At 39.6% G+C, this 23101-nt stretch overlaps 2 protein-coding genes across 3 annotated transcripts in view; one reads left to right on the plus strand and one right to left on the minus strand.

Moving 5' to 3' along the window:
• GPALPP1 (GPALPP motifs containing 1) overlaps positions 1-12916 on the minus strand; it is a 39935-nt gene extending 27019 nt beyond the window's left edge. For both annotated transcript variants that reach the window (XM_028107643.2, XM_028107634.2), the window contains exons 1-3: positions 12750-12916; positions 1720-1852; positions 609-707 (exon numbers count right to left, since the gene is read on the minus strand). In XM_028107643.2, the coding sequence (XP_027963444.1) occupies positions 609-707; positions 1720-1852; positions 12750-12864 (347 nt within the window). In that variant the 5' untranslated portion in view covers positions 12865-12916. The remainder of the gene's footprint in view (positions 1-608; positions 708-1719; positions 1853-12749) is intronic.
• A 101-nt stretch (positions 12917-13017) lies between these two features.
• NUFIP1 (nuclear FMR1 interacting protein 1) overlaps positions 13018-23101 on the plus strand; it is a 47489-nt gene continuing 37405 nt past the window's right edge. The window contains exons 1-5 of the mRNA XM_028105710.2: positions 13018-13462; positions 15349-15431; positions 17273-17371; positions 18114-18176; positions 18970-19046. Of these exons, the coding sequence (XP_027961511.2) occupies positions 13057-13462; positions 15349-15431; positions 17273-17371; positions 18114-18176; positions 18970-19046 (728 nt within the window). The 5' untranslated portion in view covers positions 13018-13056. The remainder of the gene's footprint in view (positions 13463-15348; positions 15432-17272; positions 17372-18113; positions 18177-18969; positions 19047-23101) is intronic.

The following is a 23101-nucleotide window of genomic DNA, read 5'->3' on the forward strand; positions in this document are numbered from 1 at the left end:
GAAGGATAATGTTCCAGTCTACTATAAAACGCTCTTTGAGCGCTGTGAATTGTGCAAGACTGTGGAACCACAGATCTGTACTTCTGAAACAAATAATGCAAGATATGTTAAGAAAAAAGAAAAAGAAGAAGATAGCAGGAGGGGAAGAACGAGGGGGAGTAAGTCGGAGGGGGAGACGAACCATGAGAGATGATGGACTCTGAAAAACAAACGGAGGGTTCTAGAGGGGAGGGGGTGGGGGCATGGGTTAGCCTGGTGATGGGTATTAAAGAGGGCACGTTCTGCGTGGAGCACTGGGTGTTATGCACAAACAATGAACCATGGAACACTACATCAAGAACTAATGATGTAATGTATGGTGATTAACATAATAAAAAAATTTAAAAAACACACTCTTGTGAGCACCAACTAAGAGATGTGGAAGTTTTTTTATAAACTACAATTAAATAATCATTTTTTGTTATAGGAAACAACTACTTTTCCCTATGCATTTCAAATGTTATATAAATCTCTAAGTTAAACAACAATTTCGGACAACTCTTCAGTGAATTAACAAACACTAACCGAAATATTTAAAAAGACAGGCTTAAACTATCACACATTATTACCTTGGAGGAGAATCATCCTGCTTTTTAAATCCAGGAGGAAGAGCTGGTCCAAAAAACCCTTCATCATCATCGTCATCATCTTGATTTCTCCTCTGTTTTCTAAAAACAGAGTAGCGCAACTTTATGCAATTTTTTCATAGAGAAATTTTAAGGTTTTTTTTTTTTTTTTAAAGATTTTATTTATTTATTTGACAGAGAGAGACACAGCGAGAGAGGGAACACTAGCAGAAGGAGTGGGAGAGGGAGAAGCAGGCTTCCCGCGGAGCAGGGAGCTCGATGCGGGGCTCGATCCCAGGACCCTGGGATCATGACCTGAGCCGAAGGCAGACGCTTAACGACTGAGCCACCCAGGCGCCCCGAGAAATTTTAAGTTTTAAAGGAAGCACTAACTTCAACTAGTTGTATAAATACTGAAACAATAAATTAATCTTGCCCAGTAAGAACAAATGGATACCACAGTAGATCTTATACTAACCTTTTCCTGGAATTTATTTTTTGGTTAATTCTCTACAGGAGGAATACTTTATCAGTTTTCTATATCTTCTACAGTGTTAAAGATTCCACTTGCTGAGGTTTTGAACCTCAGTCTACATGCTGAAAAGTTTTTGAGCAAAAAGTTCATGACTCTTGATTTTAATCTCATTCAGGAAGGGTTTTAAGTTGCTATTTCTGTCTCATAATCTTTAAAATACATCAAAAAAAAATCTTGTCCCCCAATACTAAACAAAGATTCTACTTCTTATTTTCATGGACCTAGAGTAAATAAGATTGTTAGAGGGAAATCATTCATTTACTTAAGCAAAAACCATCCACTGCATAAATAATTTTTAAAAGAAATGCTATGGCTTATTTAGAATATTTAGTCACTTCAGTAGTCCCTTGGGGAAAAATCCTTTCTATAAGAATTTAATTGAAATCCTAGGTATCTCCACAGCTATCTGCTACTAGAATACATTTCTTTCTCAAAATATAGTTCATGAGGCAATACCATATGAAAGGATTTCTTTTTGTGCTGTAAAAATACAGATACGGTGTTCTCTGACTAGCTTCTGTTCCAGCCAATGTATACTAGGTTTGAAGCTTGGTTCATCATTTAATTTAAGTGACTGACCTTGCCGCTGGACCGGTGTCATCTTCTTCAGATTCTTGATTTTCTTCTTCGTATAATGAACTACTGTCCTCATCGCTGTCTGAGGACTCTGAGCTACTGCTTTTATAATTAGGGGGCAGAGCTGGTCCTGCAACTAAAGAAAATTTCATGTGTAAGTCCTAACCAGCCACAACTGTTTCAATGAACCCCCTAGCTGACATCTTATATTTTCTTTTCTGAAATTCACAGCACTCGCTGGCTATCACTTATTACGAACTTGAATTTCATTTGTTCCTGTTTTGTGTGCGCTGGTTTTGTCTTTCCAACTCCAGGAGGGCAGAAATCGTGTCTTATGTAGGATGAGATTCACAAAAAAATTAATACCCAAACTTGTAACTATAACAATGGCATATAACTTCCCTGACATCTTACAATTTTTGCATTGGTTGCCATTTTGGTTGGTGCAACTGCCAAAATAGTTTCACGAGTTTTTGTTCTTACAGACAGCATTTGGTAGACAATATTTAAGGCACGGTGCTAACCAAGCAACAAATTTGCCATTCCATACTCTAATGTGCTAGGTGCTAACCAAGCAACAAATTTGCCATTCCATACTCTAATGTATCAATCATCAAAACTATCCATTCTGGTTTCTGATTAAGAACCACCACTTTAAAAAGTATCTTTCCTGGCATCACCATAATTCTCCATAATTTTCTCTCCATAATTCCAATTTCTCTCCATAATTTCTCTCCATAAAAATCTCTCCATAATTTTTTTTTTTAAGATTTTGTTTATTTGTCTGAGAGTGAGTGAGAGAGAGTGAGAGTGAGAGAGAGAGAGCATGCACAAGCAGGGGCAGAGGGAGCGGGAGAGGGAGAAGCAGATTCCCCTGCTGAACAGGGAGCCTGACTTGGGGCTTGATCCCAGAACCCCGGAATCATGACCTGAGCTGAAGGCAGACGCTTAACTGACTGAGCCACCCGGAGGGCCCCTCAGTTTTCTTTTTGAGATGATTTTTCAAGCAGAAATAAAAATTAGAGTCACTCTAAGCTTTACTGCTTACTAGTAGAGACACAGAGAAGAAAATGAAGCTACACCAGGATGGGGATGCCAGGGAGGGGGGGTGGGAGTCTTCTGGACCCACTCACCACAATGACTTACTCTCACTTTACAACTTAGCAAAATTATAAATTACTGCGTGATGCCAATGCATGATGTCATGATGTCACACATGTCTATGTAGAACCTGAGTAGTGATGCTCAAACTCTACTGCCACAGTTCCCAAGCTTGGGTGTTTATCACAATTGCCAAAATCTTTTAAAAAAAAAAAGATTCCTGGGCCCTTTCCACAGAGATTCTGATTCAGCTGGAGTAGGGCATGAAAATATGATTTTCCAAAGAGCTTCCTTGATATGCTATTAATAACAGCAAAAACCTGAAAATAATAAGTATAAGAGAAATAACATGTCTTGAGTTGTGACATGCTATGCACTTTTAAAAAAAAGTAATCTCTACACCCAACATAGGGCTTGAACCCACAACCCTGAGATCACGAGTTATATGCTACACTGACTGAGCCAGCCAGGCACCCCTTCTACATCCTGTTTTAAGATAGTCACATGCAGGGGTGCTTGGGTGGCTCAGCTGGTTAAGTGTCTGATTCTTTTTTTTTTTTTTTTAAGATTTTATTTATTTTTCAGAGAGAGAGAGAGAGAACACAAACAGGGGGAGTGGCAGAGGGAGAAGCAGGCTCCTTGCAGCTCATGACCTGAGCTGAAGGCAGACGCTTAACTGATTGAGCCGCCCAGGCGTCCCTAAGTGTCTGATTCTTGATCTCAGCTCAGGTCTTGATCTCAGGGTCATGAATTAAAGCCCTGCTCTGGGCTCCATGCATTAACCGTTAACTTATTTAATTCTAAGGTAAGTAGTAGTATTTTTATTTTTCAGATGAGGAAACTGAGGCAGATAACAACTTTCCCAACTTCACACAATTCAACAAGGGAGTTGGGATATGAACCCAGGAGTCTGATTTCAGAGCCTATACCCTTAATCACTATTACTGGACAACATTCAACAAAGAGTCAACATCCATCCATCCAACAAATACTTACTGAGTAAATACTTCTCTTCTACAAAAACAACATAAAAAGGAAACAAATATAAAGAGTGACTGTGAATATGTGGGAAAGTAATTTTAAAGAGGTCAGGGAAGGCCTCTCAGAGAAAACATCTGAATGGAGACTTTAATGATGAGATGACAGTGGCCATCCAACTTGTCTGAGGAGAGAACATTCTAGATGGAGAAATAGCGAGTGCAAAAGTCCTATGGAGAAAACAAGCTTGATATGCTTGAAGGACAAAAAGACTTGTGTAGCTAAAGCCAAGTCAGTAAAAGGACAAGATGAGGCTGGGATAGTTTAAAGGGGCCAGACTGTATTCTCTGGAGTCACTCTTTGGCTTTGAATTCCAGCTTAGCTGCTAACTAGCTGTGTGATTTGGATGTTATTTATTTATTAAAGATTTATTTATTTATTTGAGAGCGAGAGCATGTGCAAGCAGGGAGAGGGAGACTCTCAAGCAGACACCCCCCCCCGCCCACGTGGGAGTCTGACACAGGACTTGATCTCACAACCCTGAGATCATGACCTGAGCTGACCAAGAGCCAGTTGCTCAACCGACTGAGTCACCGAGGTGCCCCTGGATGTTATTTAACCATCCTGTGTTATACTCTTGATCTGTAAAATGAGGTTAATAATATTTCCAATCTCACTAGGCTGTTGTGAAGATCATGTCAGTTAACACATGCAAGCATCTAACACAGTAGCTGGCATACAGTAAGCACTCGATACATACTAATATAAGATGTGGTAAGGAGTTTGGATTTTAATAACAGGCAGTCACTGAGAGGTTTTAAGTCTGGAGAGATAATCTGAATTACCTTTTTTTTTTTTTTTTAACATGTCTGCTTATGGACAATAGACTGGGAGATCGGGAGCAAGGGAGACAAGTTAGAAAGCTGGTAAGAAATGGTTTGATTTCCAGCATAATTTGAAGGAAAGGCAAAGAGGATTTGCTAATGGTCTGTATGAGAGAAGTGACGGGCGGCGGGGGGAAGAACTTGAGGATGAGTCTTAGGTTTATGGCCTGACTGGCTAGCTAGGAGGATGGTAACTCTATTCTCTAATATGGGGAAGACTAAGAGGGAAGCAGGTTTGGGGGAAGAGTCAAGAGTTTGTTTTCCACATTTTTTTTTTTTTATTAAGATTATTTATTTAAGTAATCTCTGCACTCAACATGGGATTTGAACTCATGACCGCAACATCGAGAGTCACAACTCTTCTGACTGAGCCAGTCAGGTGCCCCGAGAGTTTGCTTTTCACACTGTAAGTTTAACATGACCACTAAACATGTCAGTGGCACTTCCAGTGGTACTTGGGTATACTGGTATAAAGCTCAGGGGAAAAGTTAGGGCCAGTTTTGGAACATTTGGTCAATTTCTGAACCTTCTTTTCCTATCCCCTCTTGATGTATTTTTATAGAACAAATACTCAATATACAGTAAATTGACTTAAAAATCCAAACTTTTATCTTAAAAAATTTGATGCATTTTTTCCCAATATTCTTCTATATGTCATTAAATAAAGGTAGGAATTTTAGAACACACTAAACTAGTAATATAGCATGCCTAGAAAATAACAGTCAAGCAGCAAAAAGGGGAAAATATTAAGAATTCAGGGATAAGATCGTGTCTCCAACCCCTGTTCAAGAATGAGTGAAGTTAGCATGTGAGTGTTCTCCAACTATACATGGAGATCATATCTGACTTGCAACCTTAATGAATAATGTCTTCGCTAATTTCTAATTATCTCTTTATGTATATTAATTCCTAGAGAAAATACCTTTTAGACTATAGCGAGAAGGGGAGGCTACCACCTTCCATAAATACACTTCTTCAAAACTCTAGACGTCACAGCTTGACCACGAAGACTAGAGGATTACATTTGCCTTTCATAGTGATTGTCTCTTACGTCTTCCTCTTCATTCTGCATGTTAAAGAGAAGATTTTTTTTTTCTTTTGCTTCCATCTTTTCTTTTATGAGAGTGTTACCAATGTAATTTGTCAATTTGACATTAACTGGCTAATTTTGGATTGGTTTGGATCAAAAAGAGATTTTATGGGGCGCCTGACTGACTCAGTCCGTAGAGCATCTCTCTTGATCTCAGGGTTGTAGGTTCAAGCTCCACGCTGGGTGTAGAGATTATTTAAAAATGAAATCTTAAAAAGAAAAAAAGAGATTTTACTATTCTTTTATATAGTTCAAATGATTAAAAGACTAAATGGTCTAAATATGTGCTATCCTTGGTTTTATAACTAACAGATAAATTTGCCTTAAATTTTTATGTTTTGTTTTGTTTTCTGCCTTAAATTTTTAAAGAAACCAGTGTGTCATATAAAAAAGAAAATAGTTAAATAGGTGAAGAGAAAAACTCATCCGAGAAGAATGCAAAGCCTTATTTCTTAAAAATGATCTCAGGAAAAATAATGTAAAAGAGTGAGATTCCACTTGGGTTGTATCAAAGGAAATAACTATTACATAATGAAGTAACAGAATATTAAGAGACAGTGACCTAAAAAGGAAAAAGAATATTGAAAAATAAGTTGGTATAAGCCACACTATAGACTTTCTAATAAAATTAAGGACACACCTGGCTTCACTTTTTTATAGTTATCCTTCTTTAGAACCCTATAAATTGTCTCAAAATTATTTTAGGCACTTGTAATGAACTAGTTCATCTCTGTCCTAAAACAATAATGTTATATTATAATTATTAGGGTAGCTCTCCCACTGCAATGGTAATTTTACAAATAGGTAATCAATTCCATGAGAATAGGGGTTACGCCTTTTATTTCATTATTTTCCCCTTGTAACATCTATAACACGAAATTACGCACAGAAAAAAATATATTCGGTATGGTAAATAAGACCTCATTATAGGGGCACCTGGGTGGCTCAGTTGACTAAACATCCAACTCTTGATTTCTGCTTGGGTCACGATTGTAGGGTCATGAGACTGAGCCCTGCGTCGGGCCTGCACTGGGCTTGAAGCCTGCTTGGGATTCTCTCTCTCCCTCTCCATCTGCTCCCCCACCCCAACCCCCATGTACACACACGTTCTTTCTCTTGAAGAAACAACCTTCATTACAGATCAGCTATGGATTCTGATTATAGGGAACACTAACTTAGAACCCCAGTTAAATGAAATGTTATTCCCACCAAAAGCAATCCCATTCTTCTCGTTAGTAGACTTATATACAATAAAATTGTACTCCTTTTTATGTTTTGAATTTCAACAAAAATTTATGAAAATTTGTTTTCTCTCTTATTGTATACATACTTTCACACTAATCTTGATTTTGCCTGTTAACCTGCAAAGCCTAAAATGTTTACTATCTGGTCCTTTATAGGAAAAGAATGCTGATCCTGTGACAAGATTAAGCACGGAAATATCAGGGGCGCCTGGGTGGCTTAGTCGTTAAGCGTCTGCCTTCGGCTCAGGTCATGATCCCAGGATCCTGGGATCGGGCCCTGCATCGGGCTCCTTGCTTGGCGGGAAGCCTGCTTCTCCCTCTTCCACTCCCCCTGCTTGTGTTCCCTCTCTTGCTGTGTCTTTCTCTGTCAAATAAATAAAATCTTTAAAAAAAAAAGCACGGAAATATCAGTAAGGAGAACCCAACTCCGTCTTTTGTAGGGAATAGACAGTTACGTCACAGAATGTTTCCTAGAGAAAGTGATGGTTGGGGTAGGGCTGAAGGATTCAAGTGACTTAGCTGGTGAGGACTGGAGGAAGGGCAGTCCAGGCAGAGGCAAAAGCATCTCCAAAGAACTGGAAGCATAAGGCCTACCACATTTAGAAAAACTGAAATGTGATCAGGGGGCTGGAACCAAGAATGGACAGAAAGGAGGGATCCATGGGGTTAAATGTTACTGTGGGGTCAAGCAAGGTCAGGACTAAAAAAGAGTGCTTTGGATTTTAGCAAAACGTGCTGAAAAACAAGTGGTGGGTGGTCCTTATTTATTTTCACAGTGGATTTAGTGACAGCATCCTCAGCAGACTGCCAAGAACAGAAGCCAGAATGTAGTGGGTTAAGAAGCTACAATGCAGAGGGTAAGGAGAAAATGGAGAGGATTCAGAGAGAAAGAGTACTAGCTACAGGGGAATGTAGAGTAGAATTTTCATAAAGATGGGAAAGACTGGAATGCTTTGGTCAAATGCTACAGGCAAAGAACCCTGAGAACAAATAAGGGAAGGGATTCAGAGTAAAAATGGAAGGCTTAGCTTTAAAAGAAGGTAGTGTACCTTTTCTACTGTAATCAAAGGGAAGACAAAAATGCAGGGCATACATTCAGGAAAGTTTTAGGCATAGTGACAGAAAACTGAGGAAGATCTTTTAAGATGGCATTTATTCCTAAGCAAAGTAGAGGGAGAGACAGTCTCAGAAAGGAAAAGAGGCTTTTAGAAAACCATGGTTGATAATGGGAAAGAGCTGCATGGGGAAGCCTCTGAGGATTGCTGGGCAGAGCTGAGAACCCAACTGGAGAGGGGACTGTAATTTTTAGTAACATTAGCCTGTGGAGATCTGAGGTTTTTTCTAGCAGCATTTGGAAGGCTGGAGGTAGGCTCATGAGATGTCAATATTTGGATTCCCAGAGCTGGGTTTTTGCCAGATGGGTTTAACGGAATCCTGAATGGGTAAGACAGTTGAAAATACTACAAGAGACGGGATGAAGTGATGGATCGTGAAGTCTAGGTCAAGCAGGGGCAGAAGTGATTAAATGGAGGAGCCCAAAAAGGACAGAGGGCAGAGAGAGACTGCATAGCTTAGTGATGTTTTAAAACAAAAATAAAAAAACAAGTATAACAGGAATAACTGAATGAGAATGATGGCTGAGTAAGGGATTCTTGCTCTGAATGAAATATGAATTTAAGTCTTCAGAGATGGAGGAGTCCAGTGTGTGATTACAAATATAGCTGAAATTAGTGGAGGTGAAGGTCATTGCACATGAGGAATCTGGAGTTGGGGTCAAAATAGCCAAGGCTCCACGTAGCTTCCACAAAGCAGCATCTGGAGGATATGGCCTGGTCTTGAGAAAACATTTCCCCCTACAGTTTTTCTAATGACATGATCTGAGGGGACATTTCCCAGCATTCAGTATTCTAGAGTATTTGAATAAAGTTAATTTGTTCCATCTCAGACCTGTGTGCTCACTCCCTCCTCCAAATTCTATCAGTGATCTCTTTCAGGGACGTAGCTGAGTATGAGGGACACAGGGCAGATATCCGACTGGGTTTCTGGCGCATGCTACAACATTGATGAACCCGAAGACATTATGGTAAGTGAAATAAACCAGTCACAAAAAGACAGATACTGTATGATGCCACTTATTTTTTTTTTTTAAGATTTTTATTTATTTATTTACGAGAGAGAGAGAGAGAGACAGAGAGTAAAGGCAAGCTGAGCAGGGAGCCCGACGCGGGGCTCGATCCCAGGACCCCAGGGATCATAACCTGAGCCGAAGCAGACTTTTAACTGACTGAGCCATCCAGGTGCCCCTGTATGATTCCACTTGTATGAGAGACCTAGAGTAGTTAAATTCATGGAGACAGAAAGTAAAATGGTGTTTGCCGGGGGCTGGGGGAAGTGGGAACGGGGACTCACTGTTTAATGGGTACAGAGTTTCAGTTTTGCAAGAGGGAAAGTGTTCTGGAAATGGATAGTGGTGATGGTTGCACAATGTGAATGCACTTAATGATGAATGATACATTTAAAAATGGTTAGCATGGGGCGCCTGGGTGGCTCAGTTGTTAAGCATCTGCCTTCAGCTCAGACCATGGTCCCAGGGTCCTGGGATCGAGCCCTGCATCGGGTTCCCTGCTCAGTGGGAAGCCTGTTTCTCCCTCTCCCACCCCCCTGCTTGTGTTCCCTCTCTCGCTGTGTCTCTCTCTGTCAAATAAATAAAATCTTAAAAAAAAAAATGGTTAGCATGGTAAATGTTATGTATATTTTATCAGAATGAAAAAGAAAAAAACTAGATGCACATATATGGCCACATGATATATAAAGATGACATTACAGTATCATGGAGAAGGGAGGGTGATGGGTCAATTGGATATCTGTGAAGAAAAAAATAAATCTTCACCCCTATCTCACACCATACACAAATACCAATTCCAGATGAACTGCAAATATAAATGTGAAAGCTAAAACAATAACGCTTGTAGGATAAATGAAGAACAACTCTGTAACCTTAGAGGAGGAAAAGACTACTTAACTAGGGTACAAAAAGCTCTAACCATAAAAGAAAAAAAAAATCTTAAAAATCAGAATATGTTAAAATTAAAACCTTCTGTTCATCGAAACATACTGATGAGAGAATGAAAAGGGGAGCCAGAGAATTAGAGAAGATATCTGCAACACACATAACTGATAAATGCCTTGTCAAAACTATGTAAAGAACTCAATAGCTCAGTTAAGGAAAGGCAGACAAATCAGTGGAAAAATGAACAAAAGACTGACACACATCCGCATTTCCAAGAAAAATATGAAAAGGTAGTGAACTTCATTTGTTATCAGAGAACTGCAAATTAAAACTACCATGAGATACTGCTAAACCCATCAGATTAAAAAAGACAGAAACAACTAAGTGAGAGCATAGAATCATGAGAATTCTCATCCAGGCTGGTGGGCGTGTAAACTGGTACTACATTGGAATCTGTTTGGCAGTATCCACTAAAGCTGAATAGATGCATATCCAATGATCCAAAAATTTCAAAAGGAATGCAACATGTGTTCACTAAAAGACATGTACTATAATGCACAGCAGGACTTTATTAACTGCCAAAAAAGGGGAACTACTCAAATGTCCATCAAGAGTAAAATGGGTAAGGAAATTGCAGAACATTCACATAATAGACTGCTAAACAGCAGTGACAATAAACAATCTGTAGTAACACCCACAATAATTCATCGACATGATGAATCTCACAAAATAATGTTATGCCAAAATATAAAGCCAGTTACAAAAAAGTTCATATTGTATTTTTCCATTTACATACAGCACACAAAACCAATCTATGATAAGTCAAGACAGTAGTTCCCCTTTGGCTGAAAGAGGGATGGGGAGGCAGGTAGTGACTGGAAGATGGCATCAAGGGAAGGTCTAAGGTGCGACCGAGTGTATTTCAAGGATACTGGTACTGATAAACTTTTTAAGAAACCAGACAGAAGAAGAATGAGATAAAAAGTATCTCAAGATGTTTTGGCAACAGTTTTAGGATCAGCCATCTAGGAGGTTATGAGGGGAACAGAATTACAGTGGGGGGATTTTATGTGTTAAAAATGACATGATGTGTGCAAGAGGTTGTCCGTGGTGAAGAAGTGGCCAACAAATATCTATCATGGATCTTCTATGCTCCAGGAAGAAGGAAAACTTGGTCAAGACGGGGGGGGGGGGGGGGGGGGGGGGATACATACACACACAGTGTTAAGTGCTGAGAGTGGGGGTGAGTAGAGAAGAAATACACAAAAGAAACAAACATAAGAGAGTGGTCAGAGAAAGGAGTACCTGAAATAAATGCTGCAGAATGATGGAAGTAAATCATAATAAAAGTACCTGTTTGGGAGATAGTGGTTATTTACCTGCAAATCCTGCCTTGGTTTAAAATCAGGGAATATGGTGAACCAAAAAACAACATACACGTAGAAACCCAACTAATAAACCTGGTTAACCCCACTTTTCTTCAACTGTAGTTGAACGGGTCCTTCCTTGCTAAAAATAAAAAATATGACTTGTTAGCCGTTATAACAGAAAGGAAATCTGGAAGAAAATCTCTAGGTGGAAACATGCCACCCTTCCCCCCCAGTTAAAGAATGAAAATTAGATTAAGAAATCGGAGGGTTAGGGGCGCCTGGGTGGCTCGGTTCCTTAAGCGTCTGCCTTCCGCTGGGGTCGTGATCTCAGGGTCCTGGGATCCAGCCCTACATCGGGCTCCCTGCTCAGCGGGGCGTCTGCTTCTCCCTCTCCCTCTGCCTCTGCCTCTCCTCCGGGCTTGTGCTCTCTCTCCCTCTCATTCACTCTCTACTCTTTCTCAAATAAATACATAAAATCTTAAAAAAAAAAAAAAGAAATGGGAGGGTTAGTTTTCCAGCTTTAATCTTTTCAACTTTGGTGTCAATCTGTCTACAAATTAGAGCAAACATTGAGGGAGATAGATAGGAAGCATTTATTTGGTAAGTGCCCACTCTGTTAAGGGGAGATCATACTGTCACGGTGAGGCAGATATGTCACAGGTTATTTTTTAAAAAAAATGTATTAAATATGTAATTAAGTAGAAGAAAACCCCGTGGGGGAAAAAGGAAGGCGTAACAATTCTTGGGAGAGTTTGGAAACGCTTCACTGACATTTAAGTTGGGCCTTGGAGAATGGAGTAGGAGCTTGTCGGGTATGTCAAGAAGTGGAGTGAGGCCAGAAAGACCCTAGAGAATTGAACGGCGCAGCTGGGCTGTGTGTGTCGTATACAATGAGAGAAAGAGGGGCTAGGAAGGCAGGTCGGGGGCTAGGGAGCAAAGCATCTTCTGCAAGAGCCAAGAGCATCACACGTCAGAAAGCAATATGGCACAGAGATAGGAGCACTTGGCTGTGTTCTAAATCGGGCTCCACCGTTTACCCGCTGTGTGATATGGGCAACAGCCTGGGCCTCAGTATTCGCGTTTGTAACATGGAAATAATCTTTACCTTATACAGTTGCTAGATCGTTTAGCACAGAGTCCAGCCCATTCAGCGCTAAATGAGAATACATCATCGTTGTATGATTACCAGCCCCCTCACCTCCCCGTGACAGCTAAAGAAGCAAAGTTAGCTCGGGCCGGCCGCGCCCACTTGCCACTGCTCCGCCCTTTCAGGCCTTAGACCTCTATTCAGAGAGTGGGGCCGGGCCAGAGAAAGGGCGGCCGGGCCTGGCGGGCAGCGTGCACGCCGCCGCTTACCAGGGCTGGGGTCTCGCTCCTCGTCCTCTGCTGTCCCGCGGGCCTTGAAGCCGGGCGGCAGCGCCGGCCCGATCAGATCCCTCGCCATCCGCGGTAGCGGACACGGGTCAAGCATACAACTCTAACCACGCAGTCAAGTCTACCCCAAAAGGCAGCCCGGGATCCGTCGCAAACGCAGGAAGTTTTTCCGGCGCCTACCAATGACGTAGAAGCCCGTGGTTGGCAGAGTCGTGTAATCGCGAGAACGGAAGTGACGCCTAAGGTTTGTTCCACATTCGCATGCTAGGTTCCCTACCTGGCGGGAGGCATGGCTGAGCCGGCTGGTGGTTTCGTGACTTCTGCGGCGTGGTTTCCAGCATCCGAAGGGACCCCCACGTTGGGGCCTCTGAGCGACACTGCCGCACCGCGGGACAACTGGATGCTCTGGGCAATGCTGCCGCCGCCACCACCACCGCCTTCGTCGTCGCCTCCCGTAGTAGGGTCACAGCCTTCCTCAGAGGAGCAGCCCCCCCAGGAGGCCCAGGCTCTCCCCGAGGCGCCTCCTCCCTTCGACGCCCAGATTCTTCCCGGGGCACAGCCTCCCTTCGACGCCCAGTCCCCCCTTGATTCTCAGCCTCACCTCAACGGCCAGCCTTCCTGGAATTTCCAGGCTTCGACATCATGGTACTGGAGACAGTCTCCTGGTGTTTTTCCTGGGCATCAGAACGCTCCGGGTAGGCTGTTATCCTCTCCTTACCACCCCTTTACTTTCCCTCTCCCACCTTCCCCCTTTTCCTCTCTCTACTTCTGATTCTGCCCTGCACTCTTGGAGTCTGTTCATTAATGTCCACAATTTGTCCCACAGTAGTGTTTTCCCCGCCTATTCAGTCGGTTCAGCAGTTAGGATAAAGCAGTGTGTATTAGAAGGCAATGAGTGCCACGGAGAGAAACAAAGCAAAGAAGAATGATAGGTAGTGCAGTTTTAAATGTCAGTGTGGTCATAAACAAGGTGACATTCGAGCAAAGACTTCAGGGAGGTGAGGGATCAGAGCTGTGGTGAATAGGGATGCAAGCAGGATGAACTGAAAGTGCAAAGACCTTGAGGCAGGAGCTATGGATCAGAACCAAAGCCCGTGTGGCTAGAGAGGAAGGAGCCTGGAATTGAATTGTAGATTGGGGAAGAGGGCAGACCTGCTAGGGCCTTGTAGATGATGGGACTTTGACTTTTTACAGCTGTGATAGGTGTAGTGCGGGGGAGTGACATGATTTGATTTATATTTTAGAAGGATTAATGTGGCTACTGATGGGAATTGACTTAAAGGGCAACGAATTGAGAAGCTTTTGCAGGTTATCCAAGTGAGAGATACTGGGGGCTTGGACCAGATGGAGCTCAGGAGGTGATGAGAAGTGTTGGATTCTAGATCTGTTTTGAAGGTAGGGTAGGGCCAACACGATTTGCTGAAGGATCAGATATAAGGTGTGAGGTAAAAGTGAGACAAGAGTAACTTAAATTTTTTTGCCAAACAAGCAGAAAGGATGGGAGTGGAACAGATTTGGAAGGAAGACCAGGAGTTGAGTTTGTGTGAAGTAGAGATATTGAATAATAGGCTGTTAGTTTGTACTTTCCAGGGGAGATTTGTGGCTGGAGCTGTGAATTTGGGTGTCATCAGCATACAGATCATATTTAAAGCCACGAGATTGTTAACTTAAAACCGTTATCTAACTGCATAAGATTTAATTTACATTAACTTTAATCCAAATCAGTGTTTACTGTGTGCCAAACGCTGGGAATAGGAATGTGCCTAAGACAGTTCTAAGTCAGATGAGATGGGCTCATAAGTGTAAATCAGTGCAGCGTGACTGGTGATGGAGGCATATGAAAGGTGATTTTAGAGTTTAGAGGAAGTTGGGGAAAGCTTTTGGAAGAAGTGTCTTGGGAGATGTTTAGGATTTAGGAAGAGATACTTTTTAGACAGGGCAAAGAGGTGTGAGTACAAGGTGAGTTCTGAGAATTGCACTGTTCTGGTGTGACTGAAGCAAAGTAAAGTGGAGGTATGGGGGGAAGTGTAGGATGAGAAAATAAAACGGGTTCTCATTAAAGGACTCTGGGAAGTCATTCGTAGATTTTCCAGCAGGGTTGTGACCAGTGGAGGATTATTTTTGTGGTGTCAGTGTGCAGGGTCTGTTGGAAGAGAGGGCTTAGGAACTGGAAGACAATGGGGGAGGCTGTCAGAGTAATTGAGGTGAAAGATAAGGGTTTCAGAGTTGGGTCCTGGCAGTAATATTTCACAAGGCTCTGTTTTCCTGGGATAAAATTGATGCTGAAAGCACTATATTGGGATTTTATTGTTTACATTTCTAATGTTTGAAATAACTACAAGAAATTTCATCAGGTTAGAGTGGCCATTCCTTTCTTTGACACCTAAAGCATGTATGGGCATGTAATCTTACCAATTATATATTCATTTGGTAGATAGTCTTAATCTTTGTTAATTTGTTTGAACTACTTTTCTTCTTAGAAGAGGTAGTTTTTACTCAAGTATTTGTGACATGTTAGGGTAAATAAAAATTTAAAAATTGTGTAGTTGGAAATATTTATGGATTTCTTTTTGTTTTTTAGTTAAACATCCTTATTTTCCACGAAAATATGATCCAAAGTTCACTGATGTCAACTTCCCTCCCAGTAGAAAACAGAAAAAAAAGGTATTTTTAAAGATATTCTTGAATGTGACACTTGGGTCCCTATGTCACTGTTTCATGCCTTTTGTTTCTATTACAATGGTCTCAGTGTTTTGCACCCATTTTTGACACAGTGAGGCCTTGCTATAGTAGGATCTTTAAGGATCTTAGCTTTAAGTAAAAACTTTAAGCAAAATCTTTTTGAGAAATAAATGGAGAAATTGTAGAAAAAAAACAATCCATTTCAGTATATTTTCATGAATAAATATAATTGAGAACTACGATTACTAGTAAATGTAAATGTTATTAAACCTTAGTGAACTAAAAAAAAAAATGTATATATATACATGTACATTAGTGAATTGGGATAGGAAGGGTGGAATTTAGGGAGAAGAATGGAAATCCAAACTCTTCTCTTGTAAAATTGAAAGTATGGAGTTAAGAACAAATTACAATGACACAAACCTTTTTTTTTTTTTACAATTTTTCTTCATGACATGGATTTTTTAGGGACAGATATTTCTGTGATTAAAAAAAGCATTTGCAGTATTTCTCGTGTTAAATTCAATTAAAATTAAATTTAATGTTAATTTAAAATAGTTTATAATTAGTTTATCTTCTGTGCCTGAAGTAATGTCTGAAATTGTTCAGACAGGGTTTGTATTATTATTGTTATTTATTATTTATCTTAACTCACTGTAATGCTTCATTTCTTTTCAGTAGTGGATATTTATCATTTTTATGAAAAAAGTTATTTTTTTTAAATCAGGATCAACTCTTGGTTATGCTTCAGAGACCAAATCTTAAAAATAGGCTTCTTTTATTCTTTTTTTTTTAAAGATTTATTTATTTACTTTAGAGAGGGAGAAAGAAAGAGAGAGAGAGAGCTTGCGCACATGTGTGCACAGGGGGAAGGGGCAGAGGGAGAGAGAATCTCAAGCCGACTCCCCACTGAGCATTGAGCAGACCGGGGCGTGATCTCAAGACCCCGAGATCATGACCTGAGCTGAGATCAAGAGTCCTGGACACTGAGCCACCCAGGCGTCCCAGGCTTCTTTTATTCTGATGAAGCTTATCAATCTGGTCTGTTTTAAGGTGTATAAATGTCAGGGTGCCTGGCTGGCTCTGTTGGTAGAGCATGTGACTCTTGATCTTGGGGTTGTAAGTTTGAGACCCACACTGGGTGTAGAGATTACTTAAAATCTTAAAAAAAAAGTAATGTCATTATTTTAGAATGAGTTGAATAAAGTCTACAGCATGAAATTAGTATCGTTCATTTTGGCATGGCAACTATGTAGCTAATACTAAGAAAATATTGTGCATGTATAATGTGTTAACATAATCCCAACATTAAACAATGGGAGACCATTTCCTATATACTCTTATCATTGTAGTAATTTTTTTTTGTTTTATGTTTAAGCATAAAAATAGCAAATTTGGAACAAATAACTGACCTTTACTAAATGATTCTTTTTTTCCTTTTTGGGGTTTAAAAAAATGTGATATATTTGTTTTTCCTAAAAGTTGAAATGCTGTTTTTACCATGAATATTAACTATTAGATCATTTTGACATATGCTGTACTTTTAATTAGATTACCAATTTGAAATCTACTCACAGATTATATTAGCTCTACTCAGATTTAAAATTTCTTTATCATGCCTGGCTTTTCCTAATGTACTTCCTAAAAATAAAATAAAAGAAACAGAATTATCCCTTCATTAGAAATGTATTCAGAAGTTTCTCCCACATACAGGGGTTATGTGAAAAATCAAAGTACATACCACCGGAAGGATAGTTAATATTTTTATTATTGATTAAACATTTTTTATCAAAAGCCTAATGCCTTTCTGTTTTTATTTGCAGAAAAGAAAGGAACCAGTTTTTCATTGTTTTTGTGATACCTGTGATCGTGGTTTTAAAAATCAAGAAAAGTATGATAAACACATGTCTGAACATATGAAAGTAGGTTTTTCTTGGTTGCCCTGAAATTTATAGAAAAATGGGTATATTTGGTAGAAATTTGAGCATTTTTCCTTAAAAGTTTATAGTTTTCATAGAAAAGTTGTTTGATTACTTGACAAATTGAGACCGAGACCCTGGGATGTGCGGTTTGAGGGTGGGGAGCCCACTGCTTCAGGAAGAGGCAAGATGGCAGCAAAGAAGGGGGGTCTGACAGCTGTGTGTGTGCACCTCCTCTGTTTTGTAAGTGTTGGGCCTCGCCTCCAGCTCCTCTGTGCACCTTTGTGTGTTTTTTCCCCTTCAAGGCTACCCTTGACCGTTTAACCACACCGTAATTTGCCATGGCCCATCACTCTCTAAGGATGGTCTGGACCTTATTAAGTACTTTTAGGAAATTTTTAATCAGAATGTTCTTAATTTGGAAAGGTTCTTTTCAATTAATAGGAATGCCCCTTCAACTTTAGGAATTAGGAAAATTTTATAATGTTGCTGATGTCATGCATTTACTAAGTAGAGAAGTAATTGATATATATTACTGTTCTATATGCTTTGAGGGTGTCATTCCTTTTTAAATACAATCCTGTTTTGGAGTGCTGTTTGTTTTGCTATGGACGTAAGTATGGGATGATAACACGACGTAGATTGGATAACTATGTAATTGAACCAGATTACGTCTGAATATGTGGTAGTTGGGTAAATTTAATATGGAAAACATTGAATGGTCTTTTTTTCTAAACTCTTGCAGTGTCCTGAAGTAGATTGTTCTTTTAGTGCCCATGAGAAAATTGTCCAATTCCATTGGAGAAATGTAAGTTCTTGTGTGGGTTTTTTTTTTAATTCATGCTCTTTTTATTTCATTGATTTGCTATCTTCACAGCTCTTCATTTACATAGCCTAATAATAAGTAACATTCAAGGAGTACTTTGTACTTTGTATTACTCAATTTTATCCTCACAAACCACTATGTGAAGTAGATAGATACTGGCCAGAGTTAATAGATTAAAAAAAAAAAATGACTGCTCAGGGCCTTAGTGCTGACTCTTGCACTTGAGTTTCTTGACCACACATTCTATATGTGTTTTACTACACTGTGCTGCTTCAAATCGTTCTGTGTATTCATTATTTCTTTAGCTACCTCAATCGGTTTTGGTTGGTAGGTCATTCATTTGGGTATTTGATGTCAGTTGAGAAATGGTGACATACCTACTTTGTAACCAGAGTTATGTTACTCCTTTTTTCTTTATCAGCACTAATCCAAACAAGAAATTACTCTTTTTCCTTTAAAGGAGAAGTCATAATAATGGATAGATAAAACCTGCTTACTTTGTTTTAAAATTGTCTCTGCTAGTAAATTTAATGTTGAGTACAGAGTCTCCATTATCCCCCATGATACTGGAAATTTAGTCAGAAACATACAATATGAGGGTGCCTGGCTGGTTCAGTTGGTGTAGCATGTGACTTGATCTCAGGGTTGTGAGTTCAAGCCCCATGTGGACATGGAGCCTACTTTAAAAAACAAAAAATTAAAAAACAACAACAACAAAAAAACGACCAACACATACAATATGCTTCCTGATGTTCAGCAGGCTTTTTCTCCCTAGATGCATGCTCCTGGTATGAAGAAGATCAAGTTAGACACTCCAGAGGAGATTGCAAGATGGAGGGAAGAAAGAAGGAAGTGAGTCAAGAGTTCAGAACTAGTGAAATAACTTTCTTGTACTGTGGCAAGGCTGAGTACTTCCAAATAATGCCTGTTCTGGCCCTAATGAGTAATTTGAAAAAGGAAATATGGTGTTTTTTAACATTGCAAATATTCCTCTGAAAATGACTAGTACTAATTTTGCTGTTCTTCAGAGTTGGTATATAGTGAATTTGAGATTGTTATTTGATGTTTTAAAAATAAGCATACAATTTTTACTAGGGTAGTTTTGATTCATTGAATTCCCTTACAGTGTTGGTACTAGGGAATGTGGCTGTGAGCTATGTTATATGAAGTTATTATTGAATAAGTTTTGAGAGGACCTAATACAAACTCTTTGTAAATAACTGGTGTCATAATGGGACCGTACTCTACTCTTTGAGGGGAGCTACTACATGCCAGCTATGTTAGATGTTCAGTGCTCAGATAATCATGAGTGGGTGCTCTTATTAAAAAAATACATAATACTTTGCCATGTTTTTCTTTTGATTTTTTTTTTCCCCCAACAAAAGTTTGTAATGACTGCAGTATGCTAGGTAGAGGAAGTATAGCAATGATACATGGGTTTATCCTTAATTAAAAAAAGACCAGGAATTCTTTCCTATGAGTAATGGCTAAGAAAATTGAGCCACAGTGTGACTTGTGGCTTTATGCTTATCAGGGAAGAAAGTTTCATAGAGGTCTAGCTAGAATATTCTCATGAAAACTCCCAGGAGGACACTCTTTTACTGTCTTCTCAGAAAGGAATATGACAGCTCACCCTAAAGCCAAAACTAGGTAGAATTATTAGAATGGTTAGATGCATTTTTAAGTCAGATGTTTTTCTGGAATTAAAAAATGAGGAGAGCCTGAGATGAGAAAGGGGATAGTTATCTTCTGAGGTCAAGAAAAATACTTAAAACTCTTTGGACCGGCAGGTCAAATTTTTGCTTTGTTGAACTTAATTTTTTAGTTTATTTTTAAATTCAACATTTTTATTTATAATGAATAATTTGAGACCGTGTTGATGTTATGAAAAGAGGATGTTAGTAAAATTATGGGTATTATTACCACTGTCATCATCCTCAAAGTCTTGGGTATGTGAGTAAGGTAAGCTTGATCAGATGCCCAGCAAACAATAAAACGTGACATAGCATGTTTTATTAGTTTGTTAATATGTGCTGTGGGTACAATGTGAGGTGAGTAAATGTATAAATGAAATACACCCCAGGGCATCTTAATGCTTTTATATAGCACTCACTGTCTCACTTTTAAACCTCTTAAAATACATGTTTTTGGTTTTTTTTTTAATATTTGAGTATAGTTGGCACATAATGTCATATTGGTTTCAGGTATAAAGTGTAGTAATTCAACAAGTCTGTGCGTTATGCTGTGCTCACAAATGTAGCTACCGTCTGTCACCATACAACACTATTATAATACCATTGACTACATTCCTATGCTGCACCTTTTACCCCAGTGACTCACTCATTCCATAACTGGAAGCCTGTGTCTCCCACTCCCCTTCACCCATTGTGCCCCTCCCTCCCCCCCACCGCCCCTCCAGCCACCATGAGTTTGTTCTCTGTATCTATAGGCTTGACTCTGCTTTTCGTTTATTATTTAATTTGTTTTATTTTTCAGATTCCACATATAAATGAGGTCATGTGGTGTTTGTCTTTCTCTTTCTGACTTATTCCACTTACCATCATTCCCTCTAGGTCCATCCATGGTATCTTAAATTTTTAGTTTAGATCCATTTACATATGTAGTGTCGTGGCAGATATTATACTGTTAGGTGAAAAAGTTAGTGACTGCCCTTTAAAACTATAGAGGTAATTCTATGGGAAGCCAGCATAAACATAAAGATTTAGAACCAACTGAGAACAAATAGAATTTAGTCAATGTGTGTATAAGTATCAGTTATGAATATTGTAAAATGCAGAGATGGATGAGGGTGAAGGGACAATTAGAAGAATTTAATTTTTAAGCAAGTGGAGTCTAGCCAGTCAGCATGGACGTGGTGGATTTAATAGAATTTTAGTCACATCTTTGACTAACAAATGAAGGCGTTTAGGCCACCAGGGGTAGAGTACACTAGAATGCCTTTTTCTCTTTATCTCCTTGGCAGAATCTTACTATCTTGAAAGACCTGTTTCAGATGTCCCCTGATTTATCACTCTCTTCTTAATCTTCATTTTATCTCAGTGCTGCAGGGTGCTAGTCTGTAATAAGATGAGAAACTTGTATCAGAATGTAAATTGATACATTTTTTACTGAGAGAAAATCTTGGTAGGAAAAGATGTCAGCTGATTAAATATTTTACTTCGTAACATAGTTGGTTTATATTCTGGCATCAGCATGTGGATTGGCTGCCAGTCCACAGACCACCCTACCCTAAGGCACTATTTACTACATCATCTGTGACTAAGTAGTTTATGAATACAACCACAGTAGCATCTGTTGCATTATATCAGTTATCCCTAGTCTTGGACATCTTTGGTTCTGCTGCACTTTGGGCTGTTCCTGGAATTTAGTATGTGGAGAATAAATATTTGTGGATTGACTTTCTGTTAAATGGTGCAGGGTAGGAAGACCCAGTCTCAGCATGAAGGGAGCCTAGCCAATTGCATAGTCAAACTTAGAAGTCAGAGTAGTTAGGACCATGACATGGTTTGACTTAGTGAAGAATTCTGAAGCATGGCATATTGCAGCATCCTGCTCCATTTAACTGGCTTCTTTATATATACAATTTTTTTCTCCTCACAACTCCCTAAGTATATGGTTATTTTGTTTTGTTTTTTGCTTTGCTTGTTTGTTTTTATCAATAGGTTATATCTTTTTATCATTTTACACAGAAAAATAATAAAACAAGAAGAATTAACTCCATTTCCTGTTTGATACTTAGTTTTTGAAGAGCAGATGCTGACGGTGTTGAAGATTTTATCCTGCTAGATGGGGTGGAAGTGACCTAAGTGCTAAAACAGTAGGCTGTTCCCCTTGCTACTTAGCCCTGACTTTGATCAGTTGGAAGTTAGTGCAGCTCATTGGTGCCAGGCCTTTTTATAAATGTTTAATTCTTTTGAAGAGGATGACAATGGCTCCTAGTCAGCATAGATTATAAAGCAGTTAGGAAGTTAACTAAGTTGTTGAATCTTGCAAGTTTTGAGTTCACTTAAGTCAGTAGGAAAGGTCTGAGATGAGTTTCTAATTTGCCAGCTTTGGTTCTCTTATCTCTAGTGGCTGTATAAATTGAATCATGAACTCTGAGAAAATTAGACCACTATTAATAATGGTCACCACTTTCTTCCTTTTTTTTTTTTTAAAGATTTTATTTACTTATTTGTCAGAGAGAGAGAGAGCACAGGCAGGGGGAGTGGCAGGCAGAGGGAGAAGCAGACTCCCTATTGAGCAAGGAGCCCAATGCAGGACTCAATCCCAGGACCCTGGGATCATGACCTAAGCTGAAGGCAGACGCTTAACTGACTGAGCCACCCAGGTGTCCCAATGGTCACCACTTTCAATGACTCTGTTCTACAAGTCTAGCTATTTCACTTTCTCACAATCCTTCCCTGCTTCTCAGCATGTAGTCTGGAGGAGTACGGTGTTTCTTGGCAAAGGGAGGTTGAGCTGAACTCAGATCTTACTAGGAAAAGATGAGGGGAGGCAGGGATAGTATCTAGATGGATGGGCGTGTTCAAGGAACTTGAGTATGGGTAAGAGAGGATAGAAGTTCTTGGAAGATGGCAGGGATACGGACAGAAAGAACTAGGTGGATACAGAACATCTGGGAGGTAAATGGGCACTCTTCGGAGATTGAATGTTAAGAGGTTGAGGAGGAAAGGTTTTGAGGAAACTTACAGGTTCCTGATGTGAGCCCCTCTATATAGTGAATCCTGGAAGAGGGTTTGGATGTATTGATTTTGGACATTGTTGAGTATGAGGAGATTCTGAGATATTTATTTGAAGATGTTGCATAGGCGTTGGGTCTTGGACCAGACTGGGCTGGAGATATATATTTTTAAATAATAAGGTTATAAATATAAAGACATTCC

This window comes from Eumetopias jubatus, unplaced genomic scaffold (genome assembly GCF_037043125.1).
Source record: "Eumetopias jubatus isolate StellerSeaLion01/CBP00866 unplaced genomic scaffold, mEumJub1_p1.0 scaffold_3, whole genome shotgun sequence".
Lineage (NCBI taxonomy): Eukaryota > Metazoa > Chordata > Mammalia > Carnivora > Otariidae > Eumetopias > Eumetopias jubatus.